The sequence below is a fragment of the Ixodes scapularis genome, unplaced genomic scaffold, assembly GCF_016920785.2.
Source record: "Ixodes scapularis isolate PalLabHiFi unplaced genomic scaffold, ASM1692078v2 PGA_scaffold0__279_contigs__length_252992795, whole genome shotgun sequence".
NCBI lineage: Eukaryota > Metazoa > Arthropoda > Arachnida > Ixodida > Ixodidae > Ixodes > Ixodes scapularis.
Genome location: NW_024609835.1, coordinates 33,707,920 through 33,730,650, shown reverse-complemented (window position 1 = coordinate 33,730,650; position 22,731 = coordinate 33,707,920). Strand labels below are relative to the sequence as shown.

The window sequence follows — 22,731 nt, the reverse complement described above, 5'->3', positions numbered from 1 at the left end:
GTAAAAAAATCGAATCCAAAGTAAAAATATTTTTTCACCTAATGCCGTGTTATATGTTTAAAAACTATTTATTTTAATGAATATGAAATTGCGATAAATTTTAGCTTTACATCTTTCTGGGTGGACTTGATGGGCTGTTTACGATAGATGCCACCTAGTAACAAATTTTAACATGTTTATGAGCGTTATTACTAGGGTCTCATTATTAAGAATTTTATAGTTAAATTAATTTTGCACACAATTTATTTATGAACTTAATTTTTTTTTTCTGGCGCCATCTGTTGTTAAGAATCGTCACTTCTGTCTTTCCTTGCTGCCTCCGGCTCCTGCTCAGCAAGGTTACGTCGGTTACGATGGCCTCTGTTTTGGGAGCCGCTGCAAGGCTTTTGCAGTGTAAAGCGCCTAGCGCAGTGCTACCCAAATTTGGAAGCTGTCTCTTCTTTGTCAGGTAATGTGCAGCCTTCATTTTCAACCCCCAACGGTCTTCAATATCCCGTCGATTTGTGCTAACGAGGGGCACAGGTTTACATGGAGCTGTGATCCAGTTTTCTACTAACTTTAATTCTTTTTTTTTTTTTCTTTTTCGTGCGTACACAGTGGGGGTTTTAAATGCACTTAATAGGTATACTTGGTGTTTAGATATTCCAACAAGAAATCTCGAATATGATCTCGGAGACAGCTCTGAGTAGTACGTGCCCTACCGTCGGAGAGAAACTGCGACGAAATTCGGGTGGAAAAAAATTATGGCTTTCTTTTGACGGTGGTCATAACATCTCCGTGCTTGATGTGCAATCGAAGCTCTCTCCATTTACAGGGGCAGCCGGTACTATCCAGATGCTGAGTTTATGAAACAGTTCGATAATGTAGTCTTCTACCCTGACGAGGTCTCTTCACAGTTCGTGAAGCTGCCACGGAACAGTAAGTCAAATCAAATATGCGGTTTGAATCGTGTTAGTTGTGTTAGGGGAACACGACGTTGATCCTTTTCTTAGTATCAAAAGGTGGAGTGAATCTATCTGAGTCTGAACTTGCAGAACCAAATTACATGAGGTATCCCCAATATTCCAATAGCTGTAACTACCCGTTACGAAAGGGGCCTTTGAGGGTCTCGTGTGTGTAGTTTGAAGATTTTGAATTCTAATTGGTATATCTGATATTTTCGTTTTAGTTTCCTCTTTATGCTTTAGAGCAAGCTGTGTGCTTCTTGTGCAGGGGTTGCGGTGACGTTAGAACGATGCCGAGTTCTGATTGGCTTTGAATGGAACGATGTGTAGACCTCAATGCTAGATGCCTTGAGATCCACTGTTTTTTTTAATCAGCCAGTAAGAGCTTGCATGGCGTCCTCACGTCTCCATAACCCCTGCAAAAGAAGCAGACGAACTTGCACCCCATATAGGTTTCCCCTTAAGTTTATTTTAAAGCCTTTAGTTTCAACTGAAATTGCCAAGCATCGCCCACCTCAAAATCTTCCAGGAAACATCCCCCCAATCGAGAAGAAGGTGCGGAACATGCAGATCAACTTTGGTCCACAGCACCCAGCAGCTCACGGTGTCTTGAGGCTTGTCTTGGAACTGGAAGGAGAGGTAACTTAGGAGGGAGGGTCAGCAGGCATAATTTTTTCTTCCAGAGCTGTGTATATGCATACGGGTTGATAAAAAGTTTGCATCTTAGGATATGGCTGTTCTTGGCTTGAGTCCTTTTTTTGTTATTATTAGCGATGTTTTCTGCCATAAAAGACTTGCAACAAACTAGTCGTCCTGCTGATTCACTTGACATAAGGTTGCATGGATTTGTCAGCTTGCTGGTAAGCAGCTGACACATCCATGCAAGTTCTCTGGCCAAGGCTGTGCCTTGGGTTTTCTGTCTAGACTGCATCCCTCTAGCAATCTGTCACCACCCTTATTTATATCATTTATGCCCACACTTGGTAATGGGCCAAGCACGAAATCCAGAACTTTCTCTAGAGATGCTTTGCTTTTTTTTTTTTTATGACTGCAGCATCATATTCATTCATATTTTTAAGTCTTTGTATTCTTCTTACCTTACTTGTCCGTCTCCCACTTAGCATGTCTCCACAAAAAAAAAGGTAATAAAAGCTAAACATTTCTTTTTAACTTTTTTTTTATGTTTTAACTACGGTTTTTTGTGAAGTTAGAACTACCGGTTTAAAGGGATATTTCAATAAAAATTTGAAATATATCCATCATGTTCAAAAATAGGTTGAATATGATCCACAATATCCGTAAATGACAATCATACGTTTGTATTTTGAGCCTGATGGCTGTATTTTTTGTTATAAACGGCACACTCTGACAAGCGCTCGGGGAACAGCTAGCGGAGAATATGTGACATTCAACGCGATTGTGACATAGTTTGTCTCGGAACAACCAAAGCTACGGCAAGGCTGACGTCGAGAGGATGGCCTAGTCGTTCCAGCCACCGAAGCGGCTGCTTTTGTATGAATTTTGAGTGAAGGGTTAATCTTTTATAATTTTGTAGGGGGACAATAGCGACTTCTGGGACACACAAAAGAGATTCGTGGGAAAAGGGGAGTTCCTCCTTCCCTTCTTTTCTTGTCATGGCCGAAGGCGAGACAATTACCGTCACTAACTGTCAAGGTTCCTAAACGGGCATTACAAACGAGGCACTAGCAACATCCACCAGGTGCTCTTTGCTAATTGTTTCATTTTTTTTTATTTCCTTTTCGTGGCTTTTTTAACAAAATATTGGTGTGTTCAATGTGATACTGATCCTTTGAACACATGTAGACCAAGAAATGGGCCCCGAAATTTCATTGTAGTATCCCTTTAAGGCTGCTGTTTCGAGTAAGGCTTTGGCTGCACACATGTAACTTAAACTTACGCAACTCAAAGGCTTACTCTGGAGGTAGCCCATCCAAAATGGACTTATTATGTTCAACTTCTCACCAACTGAGAATAGGTTATTGCAACCTTAGGAGTAGTAAAACATAAAGGCAGAGCAGGACCACTCTGATTAGATGATATAGGGGTCTGAAATGCTTGCTTCTGGTAAGAAAGACATATCGTTAGCTTTGCTGTTGCGGCTCATGTTAGCTCTCAGCTGACAAGAGGAACGCTCTGATTCTTGCAGACAGTGGTGCGTGCAGACCCGCACATTGGCCTTCTTCACCGCGGTACAGAGAAGCTCATGGAGTACAAGACGTACACTCAGGCATTGCCCTACATGGATCGGCTCGACTATGTGTCCATGATGGCCAATGAGCAGTGCTACTCACTGGCCGTGGAGAAGCTGCTTAACATCGACATCCCCAAGCGTGCCAAGTACATCCGAGGTAGGCGGACGCCCGAGTTCACAGGATGACATAGACACGCGTGCCTCCTGTTTATGGGCTGTCACCCATTCACATTAACCTCATTTTGGCTGGGATGTGGTGGACTAATTGTCCCTAGCACAGCCGCCAAGATAACCGTATGCGAGACCATTAGAGGAATTTCGAATCGGTGACACCTAGCAGCCCCTTATCACGGGCTGTAGAAACAAAATGCGGCAGAGAAATTGTGGATTATGGACTACCATCCGGGACTTAAAGTTGACGAGATACAAAGGTCTTCTTACGTTTGCTAAGAAGCGTTACCGTTCGAAGAAGTGATATTGTAAGGAAGTACACCTGCCTAAAGAGGAAAGGGGTATAATTTTTGGGTCCTATTTATTATTCACAATCAAAAAGGTTTGCCAAGTGCTAGCGCAACAACAAGCAGTATGTTTCAGCATCACTAAGTGTGTTTTTATTTTTTTTATTGTTCTTGCTGTTCTAAAGAAATATTTCTTGAGCTTTGAGACTACAGGGTGGTCCACTGCAACTCCGGTCGGAAATGAAATCGAAATAAATTACTGGTATCACTTTACTGGCACGAAATATAGTCACAGCCAAAGTATTACGTCAAAGTGAAGCCGCATATTCCTTTAAAACCTATTTTAAAGATGCGACCAGCTGCTCTTTAGTGGGCGGCAAGTGGTTTAGCTTTTAGTCAAGGAACACTGGCGCAGCACCCTTCTGACGTCGCATGGCAGTGGAGTTGCGGTTGATTGGTTGTACTGCGTACCGCAACACCCTTCAGACGTCACGTCGCGGCAGTACAGCTGATGATCAATGTTGCTCCAGCAGATAGTTTCGGATTTTGCCGTAGACATCTGAAGCCAAACTTTGAGCCGTGGTATATATGAAACTGCACATGATATCGAGAAAAAAAGTTACACCTTGTAATTCAGGGACACTGATGTGTCTGAAAACAGTCATAATACCAAATTAACAAATATTGACCGGAGTTGCCCTTTAAAAAGAATGCTGGTGCACATGGCCAGCACTCTTCTCTGTGCCGGCAGTTATCGCCCACGGAAGCTCGGTGCAGGTGCGGTAAGTACCAGAGGCATTGCATGCCACGCATTATCTGCTACTGCACTGTTCTTTCGTCCACTTCACCTGCACCGTAGCATGCAGTAGCAGACAACGCACGGCATGCACCGTCTGTGGTGTTCACTGGGTCCGTGTCGAGCTTCTGGTGGTGCCAGCAGCCGGCACGGTGTGGAGCGTCGGTTGTGCGTTTTAATGTTTTCTCTAAGAGTGAACCGCTCTGTACGTTGGAATATAGGTAATGTTTATCTTCTCTGGGCTCTTGGTTGCAGTTCTCTTCGGGGAAATCACGAGGATCCTGAATCACATCATGGCCGTCGGCACACACTGCCTGGACATTGGCGGCTTGACACCCTTCTTCTGGCTCTTTGAGGAGCGAGAAAAGGTGCATTCGTATGAACTATTTTGTGTTTCAGCACGGCATTAGAGGACGAGGTTCCACTGTTCAGTGTACAGGCCTCAATCCCTCCTGTGCAAGGTCCTTTAGCGATACGTCAACTGCCAATGTGAGTTTCCCAACAAATAATTGGAAGCCCACCCCAATCGTGGGTGGATCGCATTTTTGCAATTGCCTTTCCCCAGTTCACGCAGTACACGATACAGCAACGACAATGTTTAAAAGTTACCAGCAGCCTTCATCCCCAAGGTCCTATACACTAATGCGCAGAATGCAGTATTTCAGGAGTGATAGTTTAGTAGACATTGAACAGTAGTTTCGGGAAAAGAAGAGCATTGTTTCTGAATATTGTCACCAAATTTGACAGTTCAATCGACATCATGTGAACTGACATTGTGAGAAATTTTTTCGCTAATTTTAGCGGGAAAATTGACGTTGTGCAACTCGACATCACGCGGATTTCCAGTCGTAATGTTGCCTGATATTATGACATCACGTCGTTCTTTTCAACATCTATTTTCCCACTAAATCTGGTGGGGAAATGCTCAAATGAGCTGCCTAAAGACTGGGATTGGGTGATCCATTAAAAAGCATTTCATGCTCTAAAGATAACAAACAAATTAGGGTCATCCATCGGTGGCACTGCATCACACTGGGAAGCAAGTTTAGCTCTAAAGTTTAGTTCACACACCTGAATTTGCTTTTTGACCGAGTTCTTGCAATCTCTTGCGACGGGAGAACACTAGAGCAAAGGTTCTGCAGCATTTAAGAGATTAATTGCATGTAATACTTGCAACATCGTTTAATCTTTTTCCAGCCCCCCCCCCCACACCCTGTCAAAAAAAGAAAGAATGATGTGCAAAAAAAAATAGGAAAAAGCGATGCCAGTAATTTATTTTGGTTTCGTTCTCGACCGGAGTTGCTCTTTAAGAAGGTTACAAAAAGAGCAGCACTAACCTACTCGGGCCCGGTGGGGTTTTGGGTGCAGCTGATGGAGTTCTACGAGCGCGTGAGCGGGGCCCGCATGCATGCGGCGTACGTGCGCCCCGGGGGCGTTGCCCAGGACATGCCCCTGGGCCTGCTGGACGACATCTACGACTGGGCCCAGAAGTTCAGCCAGCGGCTGGACGAGGTGGAGGACCTGCTTACGGGCAATCGCATCTGGAGGCAGCGCACCATCGATATCGGCGTCATCTCCGCCGAGGACGCCCTCGACTGGGGATGCAGGTGCCCCCTCCCTCCCTTTCTTTTTAGTCCTACCAGTACGGAACCGACACCCGCAGGTAACGAGCCCATTGTGCCGCATTTGGCGGAGCAAATGCCTCGCCTCCTCATTAGCGTTCGCTCTCCTAAAGTTGAAAGATTGAAGGGCCTTGCGGAAGAAGCTTGTCCCGGTTTCGTTGACCTGCAACAGACTGCGGGTGGTGTTCGTTGTGAAAGAGCGCTACCCTGTGGTTCCCTCTCTGCGTGTAATGTGCCACTTTGCAGAGTCGAGAACGCCGTCGCAATTTCGATACACCACTGCGCCAATGGCTATGACACCGCTGGCAGCTACGAAACAAGTGCAGGTGATGGCAAACGGAGCTATGTGCATACTCGTGCTTGAAAACCCCAGCATTGTTACGTTCGTTGATTCATTCTGGTGCTGCAGTCCATTCAGTTGAGGATGGTGCAAGCCGCCTCAGTGGCTCCAGGGCGAGAACGCCGGCCTACGGATTTCGATGTGACGGGTTCAAATCCCGCCCGAGAAGCCGCAATCTGACGGAGGCTTATTGCGGAGAAGGCGCCGTGTAACCGAGCTTTCGGTTGCACGTCAAAAAATCCCCAGGTGGTCGAAATTAACGCTCAGTCCTCCGCTGAGGCGTGCCAGATGCCCGTCGTTGGTTTGGCACGTAAAACTCTTAAATTTGACTTTGACTTTGAGGATGGAGCATATTTATTTATTTATTTATTTAAAAGTTTTCTCAGAGCCCGAAGGCATTACAGAGGGGAGCGAGTTACATCAATAGAATTCAACAACATACAATAAATAACAACCTATGAATGCAAAACAACATGTACATATTAGTGAAACGCTGAAATGTGAACATTGTTAAGGCAATTTTTGAAAGCAACGCTGTCAGATATTGATACCACAGACGCTGGAAGGTGGTTCCACAACACTGTAGTACGGGGTATGAATGAATTGTGAAAAGTAGTAGTGTTACATGAAGGTACGCCCATCTTGTGTCGGTGATCAAGACGCCGTGATATGTAAAAAGGAGATGCTAATAACTTGTTACGCAAAGTATGATTGTGGTAGTAGATTTTGTGAAACTGGCACAAACGGAAAACTTCTCTACGCGATGCAAGATTAGGCAGGTTCAAACTTGATTTCATGGATGTTACGCTGGCATTGCGGTGATAATTAGTAAGTATGAATCGGGCGGATCTATTTTGAATTGCTTCAACTGCAGATGTTAATACATCAGTACCGGGGTCTCAAATCGAAGAGGCATATTCTAGTTAGGTGCGAACAAGCGTTTCGTAAAGAAGTAGTTTAAGTGATAAGGGGGCTGTTGAAAAATTTTGTTTTATGAAACCCAGCATACGATTGGCGTTACTTGTTACGTATTGAATATGAGTTTCCCAGGACAGATTGGATGAAATATGAACTCCCAAATATTTGTAGGTTGTTACTTGTTGTAAAAGAGTGTGGTTCAGGTAATAACAAGAGACATCACTGTGAAGCCGAGGAACCCTCATTACCTTACTTTTGTTAGTGTTAAGCTGCATACGCCTTAAGTCACACCATTCAGATAGTACACGGTCAGGGTCACACTGAAGAGAAGAAACATCGGATTTGTTAGTCACCACGATATATAACATAGTCGTCGGCAAACAAGCTAATTGAAGATGAAACACAGGAGGGTAAGTCATTGACATATCTAAGGAAAAGAAGGGGACCCAGTACAGACCCCTGCGGCACTCCAGACGTCACAGAAGCTGAAGGAGAAGACGTGTCATTCGCAAATACAAACTGAGACCGGCTAGTTAGGAAGGCATGAATCCAAGATAATGTACCGGAATCAATACTGAGTTTGCTTAGTTTATGAAGTAGTAGACTATGTGATACTTTATCAAATGCTTTAGCGAAATCGAGGAATATGCAGTCAGCTTGGGAACTTCGATCAAGAATGAGGTGAAGGTCGTTAGTAAAGGTTAGTAGCTGGGTTTCACACGAAAATGACTTACAAAAACCGTGTTGGGCGGGAGAAAAGAAGTTGTTAGACTCCAAGAAGTTTACTAAATGTGAAAAAATGACGTGCTCAAAAATTTTGCATGGGATACTTGTTAGCGATATGGGGCGGTAATTAGAAGGAGAATGTTGATCACCCGTTTTGTGTATCGGCGCCACCTTTCCCACCTTCCAGTCGTCCGGCAAACACCCACAATTAAGAGACTGATTAAATAGTTTAGAAAGTATTATAGAAGAATATTCTTTGGTACTTTTTAGGAATTTTGAATTAATAGCATCTACTCCCGCAGAACATGATATTTTTAAATTATCGATTACTTTAAAAATTCCACAAGCATCAATAGCGATCGGGTACATAGGAACAAATCCAGTACGTTCAAATGGAGGTAAAGATGACACGTTAACGTCTGAAAATGGAGCGACAAAGGCGGCGTTCGAAACAAGGGCACACTCACTAAAAGGCACAGCATTTCCATAAGAACTAAACAATGATATTGACGATTTTTCATTTCGATTAATTACATTCCAAAACTGCTTTGGGTTGCTTGTTAAAAGTGATGGTAGAGTTACATTCAAATAAGTAGCCTTTGCATTTTCAATAGCACTTTTATAATTATTAGCCGCAATATGGTATGCAGACCATTTAGAACCAACATTTGAAAATTTAGCTGCTCGAAATTTTTCTTTTTTCTTGTTAGAAAGCCTTTTTAATGTGTTGTTAAACCATGGTGATTGCGGGATGACGGAAATATTGCGCAAAGGTATATATGTACTAGTAAGATGCACAACCTGCATTTTAAATAACTCCCAATTTTCCTAAATTGAGCGTTCTGAAGAGAGCGGCAAGTAATCATCAAGAAAAAAAGAAAGTTCATTGTTAATGGCCTCGAAGTTACCGTTAGCATACATAGTCGCATATTTTTTTCTGAATCTTTGGAGCATTTTTAACAGGAATATCGATGACAATATGTACTAATGAATGATCACTTATGCCCTGCATGGTGCTAATTGAAGATATTAAAGAAGATGACATTGTTAAAATTAGATCCAATATGTTGGCTGTTGTATGGGTAATTCTAGTAGGAAGAGTCATCAATTGACTGAAGCTGAAATCGTTACACAAGTTTATGAAGTCAGTCGCGTCTGATGAAAATGGGTGACTGTAAGCATGCAAGCCAGTCCAGAACATATTTGGGTAGTTGAAGTCACCTAAAAGAATGATTGGAACGGAAGGAAAGCGTATTATTAATGAGTTTATTGCGTCATGAAGACTAGTAACGAAGGAATGATTGTTAGATGGTGGACGATAGCATACATCCAAAATAAGTTTCTGGTGGTTCAAATGCAAACAAACCCATGTTATCTCCAATTCGCTATTCAGGTGCACGCAAAACGATTCAATATGACTTGCGATAGCAATTAACACACCGCCACCAGTCCTTTCACCTCTATCGCAACGATAAACCTTGAAACTTTTTTCACAACAAAATATTTCCGAATTTTTAACACAAGAGGAAAGCCACGTTTCGGTAAAAACCACAATACTATCAGCACTGGATGAGTCTACAGCAGAGCACAAGTCATCCCTATGACGCAACACACTCCTTATATTACAAAAAAGTACTGACAAATGTTTGTTTTTATCAGTACGACCCTCACCCCTTGCAACTCGTCACGAAACATGGTGGGGTCAGCAGGGTTCAGTCTTTGCTTTAGTCACTCTGAAGCTCGAATTAAGTCTGCCACTCTGAGAGGCAGCCCAGTCGTCTCGTAATGAAGCAGTGCATAGCTTGCCATTATCTGGAGCCCTTGTATGTACTACTTCAAAAATATGGCAGAGTAATGCAAACTTCAGCGTTATCTCTTGGCGACTAGCATTGATTGCCACCGCATTTTCAGCTTTGCTTGCAAATTCGTGGGGAACGTAGGAACAGTGCGTTTCGCTTGCGTACTGTGCATTATACGGCACAAAAACTGTTTTGAATGTCATATGAATGCTTTATAAAGATATTTCCTTTATGTTTGGGGTTTCGATGACACTCAGACGGCTGACTGAATTAAAAATTGAAGTTTTTCGCTCAAAGCAGTAGTTTCACAACGCTAAGCTTCTGCTCTGTGATAAGTTGCAAATCCTATAATAAAAACCAATTCCTTACGGGCAGTAATTTTTTTTTTTTTCAATATTAAGTTAGTATTTGAACAGTGTTGTGCTAAAAGTTCTTCTCGATGTATGAAAATACAGGGCGAGGCCGTAAGGACCATCACATTTGGTACGCCTTGCAAAATGTGAGTTCAAAACTTACAAACCTGATTTGGGGCACACGAATGTCCTTTCACAAGAATTTTTATGTCAAATGTTTTTGGAGCTAAGCTCAGACGTGGTGAAATGTTAAAAATGAAGCAAAAATGGCGGCTGTGCATTCCTTATGTTCTATAGGCGATTGCGAGCACGGCATCTGGCTGCCACCACATGCACATGCAATTGCAATTGTATGTGCATGTGGTCACATTGCGCATGTGCGTGAACGTGGTCAAAAAAGGCCACGTTCGCGCGCACGCTTTGCGTGCTGGTATTCATGGGGCACCAGTCGGGGAGCTGAGCTTGCAATTGTCTATACCAGCCTGTTCCTCATCTGCTCACTGGTTTGCAACCTGGCTCCCAAGTGGCTTGCTGAACGCAAAAACACTGAGAATGCCATATTAGAGGCTGGCAGCAAGCAGGATAATCGCGATAACTAATAATTTTAAAATATAATAACGGCGACCTACTGTAAGCAAGTTTGCAAACCAGCTGTGCAGATGACGAACATCCGGTATAGGACATGGAAAGTTCACGGCCGCCGTTTTTGCATATTTTTTATATTTCACCGTCTCCGAGTTGAGCTCTAAAATTATAGATATAAAATTTTTTGCGAAACAATGTTCACATGCCCAGTTTCAGGTATATACTATACGATTAGAATTAGAATTTTGCAAGGCATTCCGAATTCGCTGGTCCTTACGCCCTCACCCTGTAGATTTCCGTGGACCATCCATGGAAGTCTACAGCAGCATGTTCAGGCAGATTAATCGACAGTGTTAAAGGGGCACTCAAGTGGATACTAAGATGGTCTATCTATGGTGATAACTCAATCTACGGGCTCTAAGCATCCTAAAAAACTCGAAATTACACTCATGGGCGGCCGATTTCCCTATTAAAAATAAAATCAAAGATAATGAAACGCCCCTCTTTCTGCTGCGCCTTGGAACAGACACAAAGGGCTCCATCAGACGACGTTTTTGAAAAAAATAATTGCTGTATTACTTCTTCTACACCCAAAGATTTGCCTTTTTTGTCCAGATATAATGCACAACGCGCCTAAAGATAACAATAATATTGACATTCCGAATCCCCACGCAATTAACTATTTTCATCGGTCAAATTTCGTGGATGTGGTTGTAACACGAGGATGTTCCCCCAAGGGAAAATAGTGCCCGTGTATTTCTATTGCTGCAAATTTGCTAGGTTGTCTTGCCATCTAGAACTGATCATTTTCATTGACAAACAGTATGCCCAACAAACAATATGCCATCAGAAACGAACTTCAACAAAAAGCACTCAAGTGCCTCTCGAACGGACGTCAATATTTTAAATTGAATAGTTTGAATGTTATGGAGTGACTTCTCTTTACAAGCATGGCAATGGTTATATACTTCATTTGTGAAGCATTGTTAATTTTTTTCTAGTTCCAGTACTATCCTGTAAATTTTCTTGAACACTTTGCAGTGGAGTCATGCTACGTGGTTCGGGCATCAAGTGGGATCTCAGGAAGACCCAGCCGTACGACTCGTACGAAGATTTCGAGTTTGAAGTTCCGGTCGGTCTTAAAGGAGATTGCTACGACAGGTATGTGTGTCATTTCATAATTGTTATAATGTTGAAATTCTTTAAGGACACACCCCCTAGGGGGTCAACTTTTGAACCCTTGTCTTAAAATTAATGAAATTTACTGGGTGGGCTGGTGGTCATGCTAGAGGGTGCATAACAAAATTTCAGGTCTGTCGGTTAATGAGAAGGAAATTAGACTAGCTTCTATCAGCAACATGCTTACATTGTTTAGTTAATCTGTCGTCAGAAAACTATCACAATATTCAAGATTTTTATTTGCTAGATATGTAGCAGTATGCCTGGGGGAGCGACTATGGAATGTTTTTTCTAAAAAGTCATTTATTTGTATAAATTTTTTCTTCTGCAAAGTTGGTGAACTTTTTGTCTTCTGTGTCTTCCACAAAATGTCAACATTTTTGTAAAAGACATCCATAAAGTGACAAAAAAATTCCATAGCTGCATTCCCTATTAAATTTCAGTCAGGGAAAGGAAAGAATGAGCCTTCCCTGTTTTGCCATTATCAAACTATAGATTGACTAAAACGAAATTTATACCAAAAAGTGGAACGGAGAAAAACGCGTTCAAAGTGCTCCAAACCCTACCATTTTTTTAGCTTTGATGGACAGAAAATAATTTATAAAAAATTAACCATTCAGTGCAAACTAATTAAACTTTTTGGGATTACTCTCTAGATGTTAGTGGATGTATACATGAGATTTTTTGAAATCAACTTTTTTTGCAGAAAATTTTTTTTCTGGGTAGTGTCCCTCCTTAAGACAAAAATTCTCTAACTTTGCAATCTCGAGAATCCACTGTATTTGCCTTGAATGGCAGCCGAGAAACCCCTCCCTGTCCCGGCATTGAAGCAATAAAGCGATGCAGAAGCCTGCATACCTTGTAAGCAATTATTGTTCACAGACTATGGAGTGTTTGGCTCGTAGAAGTTGTGTGTCGGTGGGTGACTCAGATCTGCCAAAGTTTACTGGTTGAACATTGAAAAATGCTTACACAGGTGGATAGGGACAGTAAAGAACTTCTGGAACTTGGAGGAATCCTTGAGGGTGCTTTGAGGGACACCTGGGCTCCTAGGCACTCGGTTTGAATACCCGCGTTCTATCGTAACGACTATTAATAGTGCAAAGATTTGGATGTACTAGTGAAGCAAAGTTACAGTATGCTTGCAGTGCTGGTAAGTGAAGATATTCATATAGTAAAGATTATTTTCTGGAATAACTTGGTTTTACTATTATAAAGAGGTTCTACGGCATTTTAACATTTTACGAGCTTTGGGTTAAAGCTATGGTCCCAAAACTCCAGGCTAACCCAGGCTGCACGACTTGTAGAAAATGGAAGGGGATGTACTGCTCCGTCAGAGCCCCACCCTTTCTTTTACCGTGCAGGTACCTCTGTCGCATGGAAGAGATGCGGCAGAGCCTGCTCATCATCCACCAGTGCCTCAACAAAATGCCGCCGGGCCCTGTCAGGACGGACGACAATAAGTGCGTTCCACCTTCCAGAGAGGAGATGAAGGTTGGTCTCATTGTCCCTGTTCTCTCCGTCTTCCTAGCAATTCCCAGTTTTCCGAGCTGTTCGAAACAATGTGCCTTGAGAACATGCCTTGAGAACGATGGGCATTTGACCATATTGTTCGAGCCAAATCTTTAAAGGGGCACTGACAGGGTATTTATGCTCGCCAAGGTTTTTATTTGTACATGACATATGAGAACCCAACTATCCAGAACACAGTTTGCAGCTCGAAATTCATTCTCTTTCCTTCCCAAAGCTGCCAATCGAGAGCTGGCCGGTTTGAGTCGCGCTCACTCTCTTCTCCGTGGTCGCGCGCCGTTTTCTATGGTTTAGACACAACCACCAACGATAATCAAAGTCGTAGGTCATAGAAGGCACACACCCAGTACTAAATATAGACAAACAATATGATCATTTTTGTGGCTTCTAAAAAGCTGCAAATACATTGATTGAAACAAAAAAAAGTAGCACAGCCACGTGATTTTCGGCAACTTTCTCCTCTATATTTCTTCTTCCTCCCCAGTTCGATTTCGGTTTTGAGCACTTTCGTTTTTTACTTTATTAAAAATGTATGTGACACTGTGCCTGCTTAAAATATAATGCCATTCTGTATACATCCATATTGAATTTCCCAGATATACAGCATTACAGTACTTGAAAAAATCTCTACCTAATTAATATTATGTTTAGGAAAATAAGTGTCTAACGTCGATGTTGTGGGATCTCACAATCTTGGTTTATGTGGCCGCTGGTACTTGCCACATCTATTTTCTGTGTCGTGTTTAAAATATTCTATTTACTAGAAGCAAGACTCAATTTCCCAGCCAAGCGTTGTGATCGCCTGTTTCATGAGCATAAGCTCTGTGTAAGCCCAGTTTTGTGTCAGAAGACCGATCCGTGGCTCTTGCAGCAGACCTCCTTGTTTGGCACTGACATCTCATGTCGACCTTGCAGACGTCAATGGAAGCTCTGATCCACCACTTCAAGCTGTTTACTGAAGGCTACCAAGTGCCTCCTGGTGCGACATACACAGCTGTGGAAGCACCAAAAGTGAGCCTTCCTTTCCAGCAGCAGCAGATTCAAATTTGAATTCAGATTTGAACATTGTAGAACTAGAATTTGCTGCTGTATCTCGATCTATCAAGGAAACCGTCATATGCGAAATTGGGCTTTTACGAGAAACGCAACAGATGCCAACGTCCTGTCGGCCTTTCTCGCAAGCGGCTTAGTGCCGTTTTTTTTTCAAAGCATTCTCTTGCTTTGTTCTTCTTTGCTACCGCTTCTTTTCTTTTTATTGTCTCCGAAAACTTTTAAGCAGCGGGCCAAGTGTTTTTTGAAAGCAAAGTGTTTTGAAGTATTTTCTGTTTCTTTTGTTGTTGTTTTTGAGAGCTTTTGGCAGCTGGCCGACTCTAGTACCTTGCATTGTGCCATGCCGCCTACACTTGCAGACGTTTGCCAAATGCAAGTTAACTTCCGTGAGAATGCCACTCTGTATTAAAATTTAATCTTCAGTTGGTAATGAAGTTTGGAATGAAAGTGGGTCCCAAGAAATGCCTTGAGATTCTTTAGAATTTGACCATGTTTTCAGCGATTCTAGGATGTTTTGCATGCTCTATCTTTTTTGGTGATTTTTGTAGCCCCGCTCTAAGGAAAATGGTGCACTGCATTGCAGCAGTTCCACTGCCTTGCCAGTCATTCGTAGATGAGGTGGACTGCATGCTGCAATAGTACACCGTGCTCCATAGCTTGCACTTTAGCATGCATGCAAATATGCTGAATTTGTCTGAACTGCATGCCAAGCTCCTAAAGTATCTTTCCCTGTGTTTACAGGGGGAATTCGGCCTCTACATGATCTCTGACGGATCAAGTCGTCCATACCGGTGCAAGATCAAGGCCCCCGGTTTTGCCCATCTGGTAAGTACACCACTCCCATAGAGAGGTATATATCCCAACGGATGCCCCAGATTATTAGAAAAGAGGGCAGTTTTCAGGCTTTCTTACAGTCACTGACAGAGCAGGAATGCCAGAGTGTGTCTTTTGATCGCCGCTATGCCTTCCACTGTGCTTTGGTTGCGCGCTTGGAGCACCCGCAACACCGAAGGTAGGACGCTCGCATTGGATGCGGGCCGATTGAAGCTCCACCCTGCCATTTTCACTCTGTCAGCAACTAAAGTGCTGATAAAAAATTTTACTTGACAGGTGCACTTAGGATGAGCTAGAGTATAGACCACTTATAGTGCAGGACCGGATGTAATGCGGCTTTTTTCAACCACCACTCCGCCTCCCATACAACTCCATGTAATTACATACCGTTCAAAATGCAGACGCGCGAAGGGAAATACCAATTATAGTGCGGTTTAAGAAACAGCCCGTCACCAACTGACCGGCGCAGCAAGCCACTTCCCTGTGCGACACCAAATAACGGCTCAAGCGGCACTCGCGGGGGCAAGGACGGCAAGGAGGTTACGTGGAAGAAGCGAGGAGAAGCAAAGAGAGAGGCGAGAAACGAATGACAACGCAGCGAGGTGCAATGCAGCGAGGTGTGACACACACACTCGCGCGCTCAACTCTGAAAGCCCTATTGAGCCGCCCAAGCCTTTCACCCTTTGAGCTTCACCCCCCACCCAAGTAATGCAAACCAACCTCCTTCCTTACACCGCACGCAAAATGAAGGCTTGATAGCTGGATAGTATCTAGTTTCGCTTCTTGCAGCTTGCTGGCTTGCTCTCACGTCTGATGTTTGGACCGCGTCAAGCATATCTTACGGAAATCGACCGTCCATTGCCGATTTGTCCCTGTCTCCCAAGCCCGAGATGGCCAAGAAACAGCAATCTCTCGAAAACAAACTGAGCATCGTCAAAGATGTCAAAAGCGGCATGAAAAAAGCTTTCGTCGCGGCCAAGTACTACGTCGCTGACGCTATGGTTTCCACTGCCTGGAAAAACTGGGAGTGGGTACGGGAGCAAGTACAGCACGCTTCTGCATCGCTTTCAAGAAAGAGGATTCGTGCACCAAAGTACGAGGACGTCGACAAAGCTTTGTTTAGATGGTTTACCGAAGTGCGAGCCAAGAACGTCCCAGTGAGTGGCCCGATGCTACAAGAGAAGGCTAGGTCTTTTGGACATTTGTTTGAGCACAAAGGCTTCAACCCCCTCAACGGATGGGTCGAGTGGTTTAAAGACAGCCAGAGAATTAGCTACTAAGTTATCTCGGGCAGAAGTGGGGAAATTGACGATGCCAGTATTCAGGCGTGGTTTCGCATTCATCCCAAGATGCATTCCGCGTACATGTACAAAGACATCCATAATGCCGATGAAGCTGGTCTGTCCTCCAACATGCTTCCTGGTCGCACTCTCGCGATAAGAGGTGAACCCTGTTCTGGCCGCGAGGTCACAAAAGAACGTGTCACGGTTTTGGTTTGTGAAAACATAGATGGCTCCGACAAGCTCACTTGTTTATCATTGGGAAAACAAAACGACCCCATTGCTTCAAGAAGCGAGAATGTCTGCCTGTGGTACACACAGCAAATGGAAAAACCTGGATGACCAAGGAGTTTTTTTGCTAGTTGGCTGAAAAGTTTCGATGAGGACATGGTCGCGGAAAAACGGCGCCTCATTCTTATCCTGGACAACTGCAGTGCTCAACTGCTAAAAGCCAGCCTCTCGATCAGGGCGTCATCGCTACAATCAAGGCGCCCTACAAGAAGTGCATGTGCGAAAGAGTCGTCTTGAAATTGCAACGAGAGGAATCATCAAGGTTTACTTAAAGGGAAGATGAGGCACTTCTGTATTTGAGAAAAAAACGCTTGAATTGCGTTCATTTGGCTTTTAGAATAACAGATATCACAATTATGTTTCAATGCGACGCGCCAGAGAGCCACAAGAGCAATTTCAAAATAAGGCTGAAGCCCCGCCTCCCTAGCCTTGGGCAGCCAAAACATCTGTCGACGTCACATACAGCGACTGTCCTTTGCGTTTTCTCGCGTTTTACGCGCGCTGCAAATGGTTTGCGTATTCGGGTTCACAGGGTAAAAATACACTAGAATTCACTTCTAACTGTTTTTTTTTTCAAGAACCACGTAGTTTCCCTTTAAGGGGTGCCATCGACATGATCACTGTGTCAAGGTGGGAAGTAAAAGCGACAACCATCCAGAAGTGTGCGCGATGCCGTGAATTCGGAGGGCGCCGATTGGCACAGTGATATGATTGACGAGGCGATTGGCGCATACGACGTGTGGTCCAACCTTGTGGAAAACCACTTTGTTCCTGCAAACGGCACGTTTCAAACTATGTAGATGAGGATGAGGATGACTGTAATCCGTGAGGAAGCAACCACCGATGAAGCTATTGTTGCAGCGGTGCAAAGTTCTGGGGCGAGTCCACCCGAAGATGAGTCGGGCGATGACGAAGAGCGCACGCAGGAAGTTTCAAGTAAAGACGCACTGGTATTCTTACAGAAACTGAAAGTTTACTGTGAGCAGAACTCCTTCAGTGATCAGATATTCAAATGCCTTAGCATTATCAAAGACAACGTCATCCGCAACGCCGTTAAAAGGCGGTGCCAGGCAAAAATCACAAATTTCTTGCAAAATGCGTGACACGCTTGAGAGAGAAGTGTACTATTCTAGTGAAATAAGAGCTTTCCTAAAACTGAGCTTTATTTTTTATCTAACATAAAATAAATTGTTTTATTAGGTAAGTTGTCTCATGGCAGATAACTTTGACCTGAAAAATTGATGTTTTGGTTATAGTGCGGATTTTCGCAACTCCCGTGACATACCTTATATGCGGTCTACACTGTATATCCAGATAAAAAGAGATCCAACATGATAGCAAAAGTTGCGGTACAGTCAAACGCCTTCTTACACCGACACGCGACACTGACGTCACGCCGCTGCAGTGGCGCTGCTATTGGCAGGGTGCATGTGCAGACACTTCACTTCATGCGAATCTGGTTCCTGCGCATGCGCAGTGGCCACACTTCGTGTGGAAACTGCGCATTTGCCCCCATGGCGGAGAGCGACGGAGTGAATCAAGGGGCCGTGGTCCACAGCTCGTGAGGGCTTGTTTGTAAACAGTGCATTGGCCTATAACGAAGTCCGCCAGACCGGTGGAATTTTTTATGGTGCAGGTAACTTCGTTGAAGTAGTAGTTGAGCGCAAAAAATCGATCACACGAAACCAAATTTGTGCTCTCGCACATTGACGTACCTTTGCAACATTCAAGGTGTTTTAGAAAAAAGTACAGTGCCAAATACAGTATGTGTGAGCAACATCAGAAATTAGGTTTTGTACGTTGACAATTGACTTTTGTAAAGAACAGTGGCCGAGTACCATAGACTGGCGCGTCGGAACTCGCTGACGTGGGGCAAAAGCTTGCGCTGCAGAATCCAGGCATCTTGCTCTCAATTACCAAGTCTTTTTTTTTTTTTTAGGGGCAAAGCTCCTTAGGGTCTAGCCTTGTCCGTCCGTCCGGCGTTCGTGCTCACATAAAAAGAAAAAATGTTTGCGCAGTGGCTCTCAGATGTGGTAGTAACTCAAGAGCTGGAGTTTCTGTCATGGATGAAACGCTGCACGTAGCCGCTCAACGTCTATACAGGAGAGGGCGCTGCGGTCAAATGCGTATATAATCACGTTAAACTTTGCATGCATTGGCTCAACGTTTATAGATGAGAGGGCGCTGCGGTCAAATGCGTATATAACCACGTTCCATACCACACATTCTCTTTCTGACATGAACCGTTGACCAGTGGAGATACATTTCCACGGCTTCTAGTGGATCCAAGCTGATCCGCTAGAACCACTGGCCCTGCACTTCACCGACCATAAAGCAGTAATAATGAAGTCGAAACGCAACCCGTAACTCACCACTACCTATGAGCAATAAAACAAAATCAGCACCATCAGCACTACCTATGAACAATAAAATCAGTATCATCAGCGCCACCAGAGCTTCGCCCCAATCAACATCATTCACCACATGGAGATGCAGTCATTTTAGTTTTTTTTATAAATGAAAATTGTATTATCACACGTTTCTGTACTTACCACTGCATAAAACAATTTAAAGACACCAGCTAGCGGTCGTACCACAAGTACCGCCACTAGCAAAATTTGCCATCTACAGCCGAAACACCGGCGCTCCTCGCTGTAGGCTAATTTCCCGCTGTCCAACCTTCCACGCAACTTAGCCGACTCATCAAAATATGAATCGCAGCATTCACTAAGCCAGCAACATCGACCCCCCGATCACTCAACGAATGAGAGGCATTCGCCAACCCTGTAAATTCGGCCTTTCCTAAGTCGGCCAGTGGCTTGCGCCGCCACGTGTCGCTTGGAGGAGGCTCTCCAAGCGGCGCAGCGAGCGCAGCAGTACTACTTGTAGCAGTGCAGCAGAATGGGTAACGCACTCTTCACGCGACAGCTGCAGTGGAGCGAGGATGGGGAGAGGTGCACAGCGGAGCCGTCCGAGCACTTAGATTTGGGCGTCTTGGGTAGAGTAACAGGTGACATCTCTTTGACTACATATTATCGCTCCTCGATTGCATATTATCGCTTCAATTTGAAGCTCGGATCGAGCGAGATTAGGAGTCTTGGATCCCGATGAAGATTAGCGCATAGGTCAAACTAATACCGAGATGGCATAAAAAAGTTGTGACCGCCCACGGAAATAATTTATTAACTTTTTTTTTACATACTCTCATTTGCGCGGGTCCTTTCAAATTGCTTCGACGTACATGCAAAATAAGAAAACAAGTGTGCCCATTGCCCAAACGGAGAATTGAAAAAAAGCTCATCTTGCAGTGGAGTGGCGCATACAGTTGAACCTCAATTTAACATAATCCAATTTTACAAATTTCCTGATTTAACGAACAAATTCGGATTATAACGCACAACCTATGCCCGCAAAACGACTTTCTCAATTTTACGAAGTTCCCGACTATTTCACTGCATATGGGCTTTCTGTGCAGCAACAAATTCACATAGTGCCATCTAGACACAAGGTTGCACACTAACAAATTATCTGGACCCAAAAACCGAGAACATGCTGCACAGCGACGGCAGAGGTTCGCGGCGTAGGCGGCGCAGTAGCAGTGTCATCTATCACAGTATTTCTGTTCTTTAAAGGGATGCTGAACCGAAATTTGGATTTCACAAAATAAGGCTGCAGAAGCATTGAACTGGATGCTGTGAAACTCCCAAAACATCACTCTTACATCAATATCTCAAATGAGTGGCTGTACTTTTAGAAAAAAAGGGCGCGATCAAGCGAGGTCTTTGATGTCATTGTCCTCCGGGAGAATTTGAGAATGAAGGGATGCGTCCTCGCTTCTCTTCTCGTTTCGGTTCGCCAGCTCGACAGGACGTAGCGAGGAGGAGAGGGAATGGGAATCGTGACGTGACTTGTCTCGTCAACCTCATCGGCTGTGTTCAATTGCGCACTTTTTTCTAAAAATACAGCGATCCGTCAGAGATATCGCTGTACGAGTGATGTTTTTGGGTTTTGCAGTGTCTCGCCCATTTGTCCAGCCTTGTTTTGTGAGCTCAAAATTTCGGTTCAGTATCGCTTTAAGTGCATCACTTGAGAACGACAATTTATGTATAATTGATTAATTTTTGACTGAGAAAATTCTTAATTTAGATACCGATAATTTTTGCTTCGTTAAACATAAATATCTGTTAAACAGGAACTTGTTGTAGTAGTCAGAAAAACACATTAACCTCATAGGAGATTGGCCCAGGACTTTATTTTACATTTACTTTGTTGAATGGCCATTCTCATAGTGGAGGCGTTCATTATAAAGGCATTTCGCTGTACACTGAAGTATCGCGTTTTGCCGTGGCTGCTCTGTCCACATGTTGCATTCATTTTTCTGTGCAGTCTGCCCTGGACTTCATTGGAAGGAACCACATGCTTGCTGACATAGTGGCTATAATTGGTGAGAATTCACAAGCCTTCTTTCTACCTTAGCTTTGTCGAAATTTGTTCGGAGGTTGTACAATACAAAGTCATGCCCAATGCTCAAGCATTGATTTATGAACAGTTCTAATGTCCTCGACATACGGGCTGTTTCAGCGAAGGCTTTGAAATATCCATAAAAAAAGGGTGGTTGAGAAAAAAAAAGGAACTCTTTCTGGGAGCAAACTGCCAGCCAAGGCGGACATTAAGGATCGCAAAAAAACATGCTAATTAGCTAAATAATTCATCAAAACTTACGAACTTACGAAGAGAATGCATTTATTAGTGAAGGTAAACATAGGGTTCAAATGAGAAACTTGCTAAGCTAAGCATCTGCAAAATCCACGAAATCATCTCAATTTAGAAAGATACAAGGCAGGGGCAGACAGTTTGTAACACATTCAATTCTGGGCACACTACACTTAGGTGGAAGTGAATGTCAGTGGCAATACGAGCTGGCCCAGGCTAGTGCTAGCCAAAAGGGGTGAAACGCACCTTGGAGTACCTCCGGGATGCTAAGCTCTAAAACTGACTGCCACATTGCAACTGGTGGTGATGTGGCAGTCCAATTTAACACTTTTTTAACAGTTTCACGGTACCCAAGGTTCCCGACATGGCTTTTTTGCTGCCCCAGCCAGAACGTTGCTGGGCCAGCTCATATTGCCTCACCCTGTACATTCTTTTCACCCTTTCACAATTTCATTGTGTGCCCTATGAAAGTGCTCATTTGTGTGCATGTAACCGAGACATCACCAATTTTGCCATGCAGGTACCCTGGATGTCGTATTTGGAGAAATTGATCGCTAGCTGGCAAGGGAAGCCATAGCGTGTTCTCGAGTACTTTGTGGCATAGTAGTTATGCCTGCACATAGCAGCACTGCTCTTTAGAGGCTGCCTGCAAGTGGATCTAGAGGCCAAACCTGTACATCTGGAGGCAATGCAGTTATAATAAAGGCTTCTTGAGAAACATTTAGCTCTATTTGTTTAATTATATACTGTGCACCCACACCCAATGTGAGCAGAAACACTCAATGTGGCCCTTTGCAATGACTGCGGTCTCCGAAAAATCCCTTTATCCCCTCGATCCATCAAATAGTTCAAAACATAAACTTCCAGTTAACATCCTAGTTTGAACCAGAGCATATGTAAAGACTTGCAAGTGCAAAATAAGCATGCTGGGCTGTTCACACTCATGTTGTGCGGTAGGTTATATGTGCTGACAGACTGGTGCTTATCAGCTCATGGCCACTCGAGGAGCTTGGGCACTGAGCGTGCGGGGTGCGCTTAGTAGTTACGCTGTGAAGCATGCTACTCTTGCAAAACTATAATATATCTTAAGGGGGGGACATG

At 43.8% G+C, this 22,731-nt stretch overlaps 1 protein-coding gene across 1 annotated transcript; it reads left to right on the top strand.

Moving 5' to 3' along the window:
- The first annotated feature begins 145 nt into the window (after window positions 1-145).
- Window positions 146-22,350, top strand: LOC8029323 (NADH-ubiquinone oxidoreductase 49 kDa subunit). Its single transcript, XM_002404451.5, has 12 exons — window positions 146-448; window positions 815-918; window positions 1,474-1,583; window positions 3,112-3,313; window positions 4,666-4,778; window positions 5,779-6,017; window positions 11,795-11,914; window positions 13,297-13,426; window positions 14,378-14,473; window positions 15,254-15,337; window positions 21,304-21,361; window positions 22,151-22,350. Exons 1-12 carry the CDS (start codon window positions 249-251, stop codon window positions 22,186-22,188), a joined length of 1,494 nt encoding a protein of 497 aa, XP_002404495.3. The 5' UTR covers window positions 146-248; the 3' UTR covers window positions 22,189-22,350.
- The last annotated feature ends 381 nt before the right edge of the window (window positions 22,351-22,731 follow it).

Coding starts and splice junctions, on each gene's coding strand:
- LOC8029323 (XM_002404451.5), top strand. CDS start 249: ATGAACTTAATTTTTTTTTTCTGGCGCCATCTGTTGTTAAGAATCGTC. Junction 3,314..4,665: donor GCGTGCCAAGTACATCCGAG/GTAGGCGGACGC, acceptor TCTTGGTTGCAG/TTCTCTTCGGGGAAATCACG. Junction 6,018..11,794: donor GCCCTCGACTGGGGATGCAG/GTGCCCCCTCCC, acceptor AACACTTTGCAG/TGGAGTCATGCTACGTGGTT.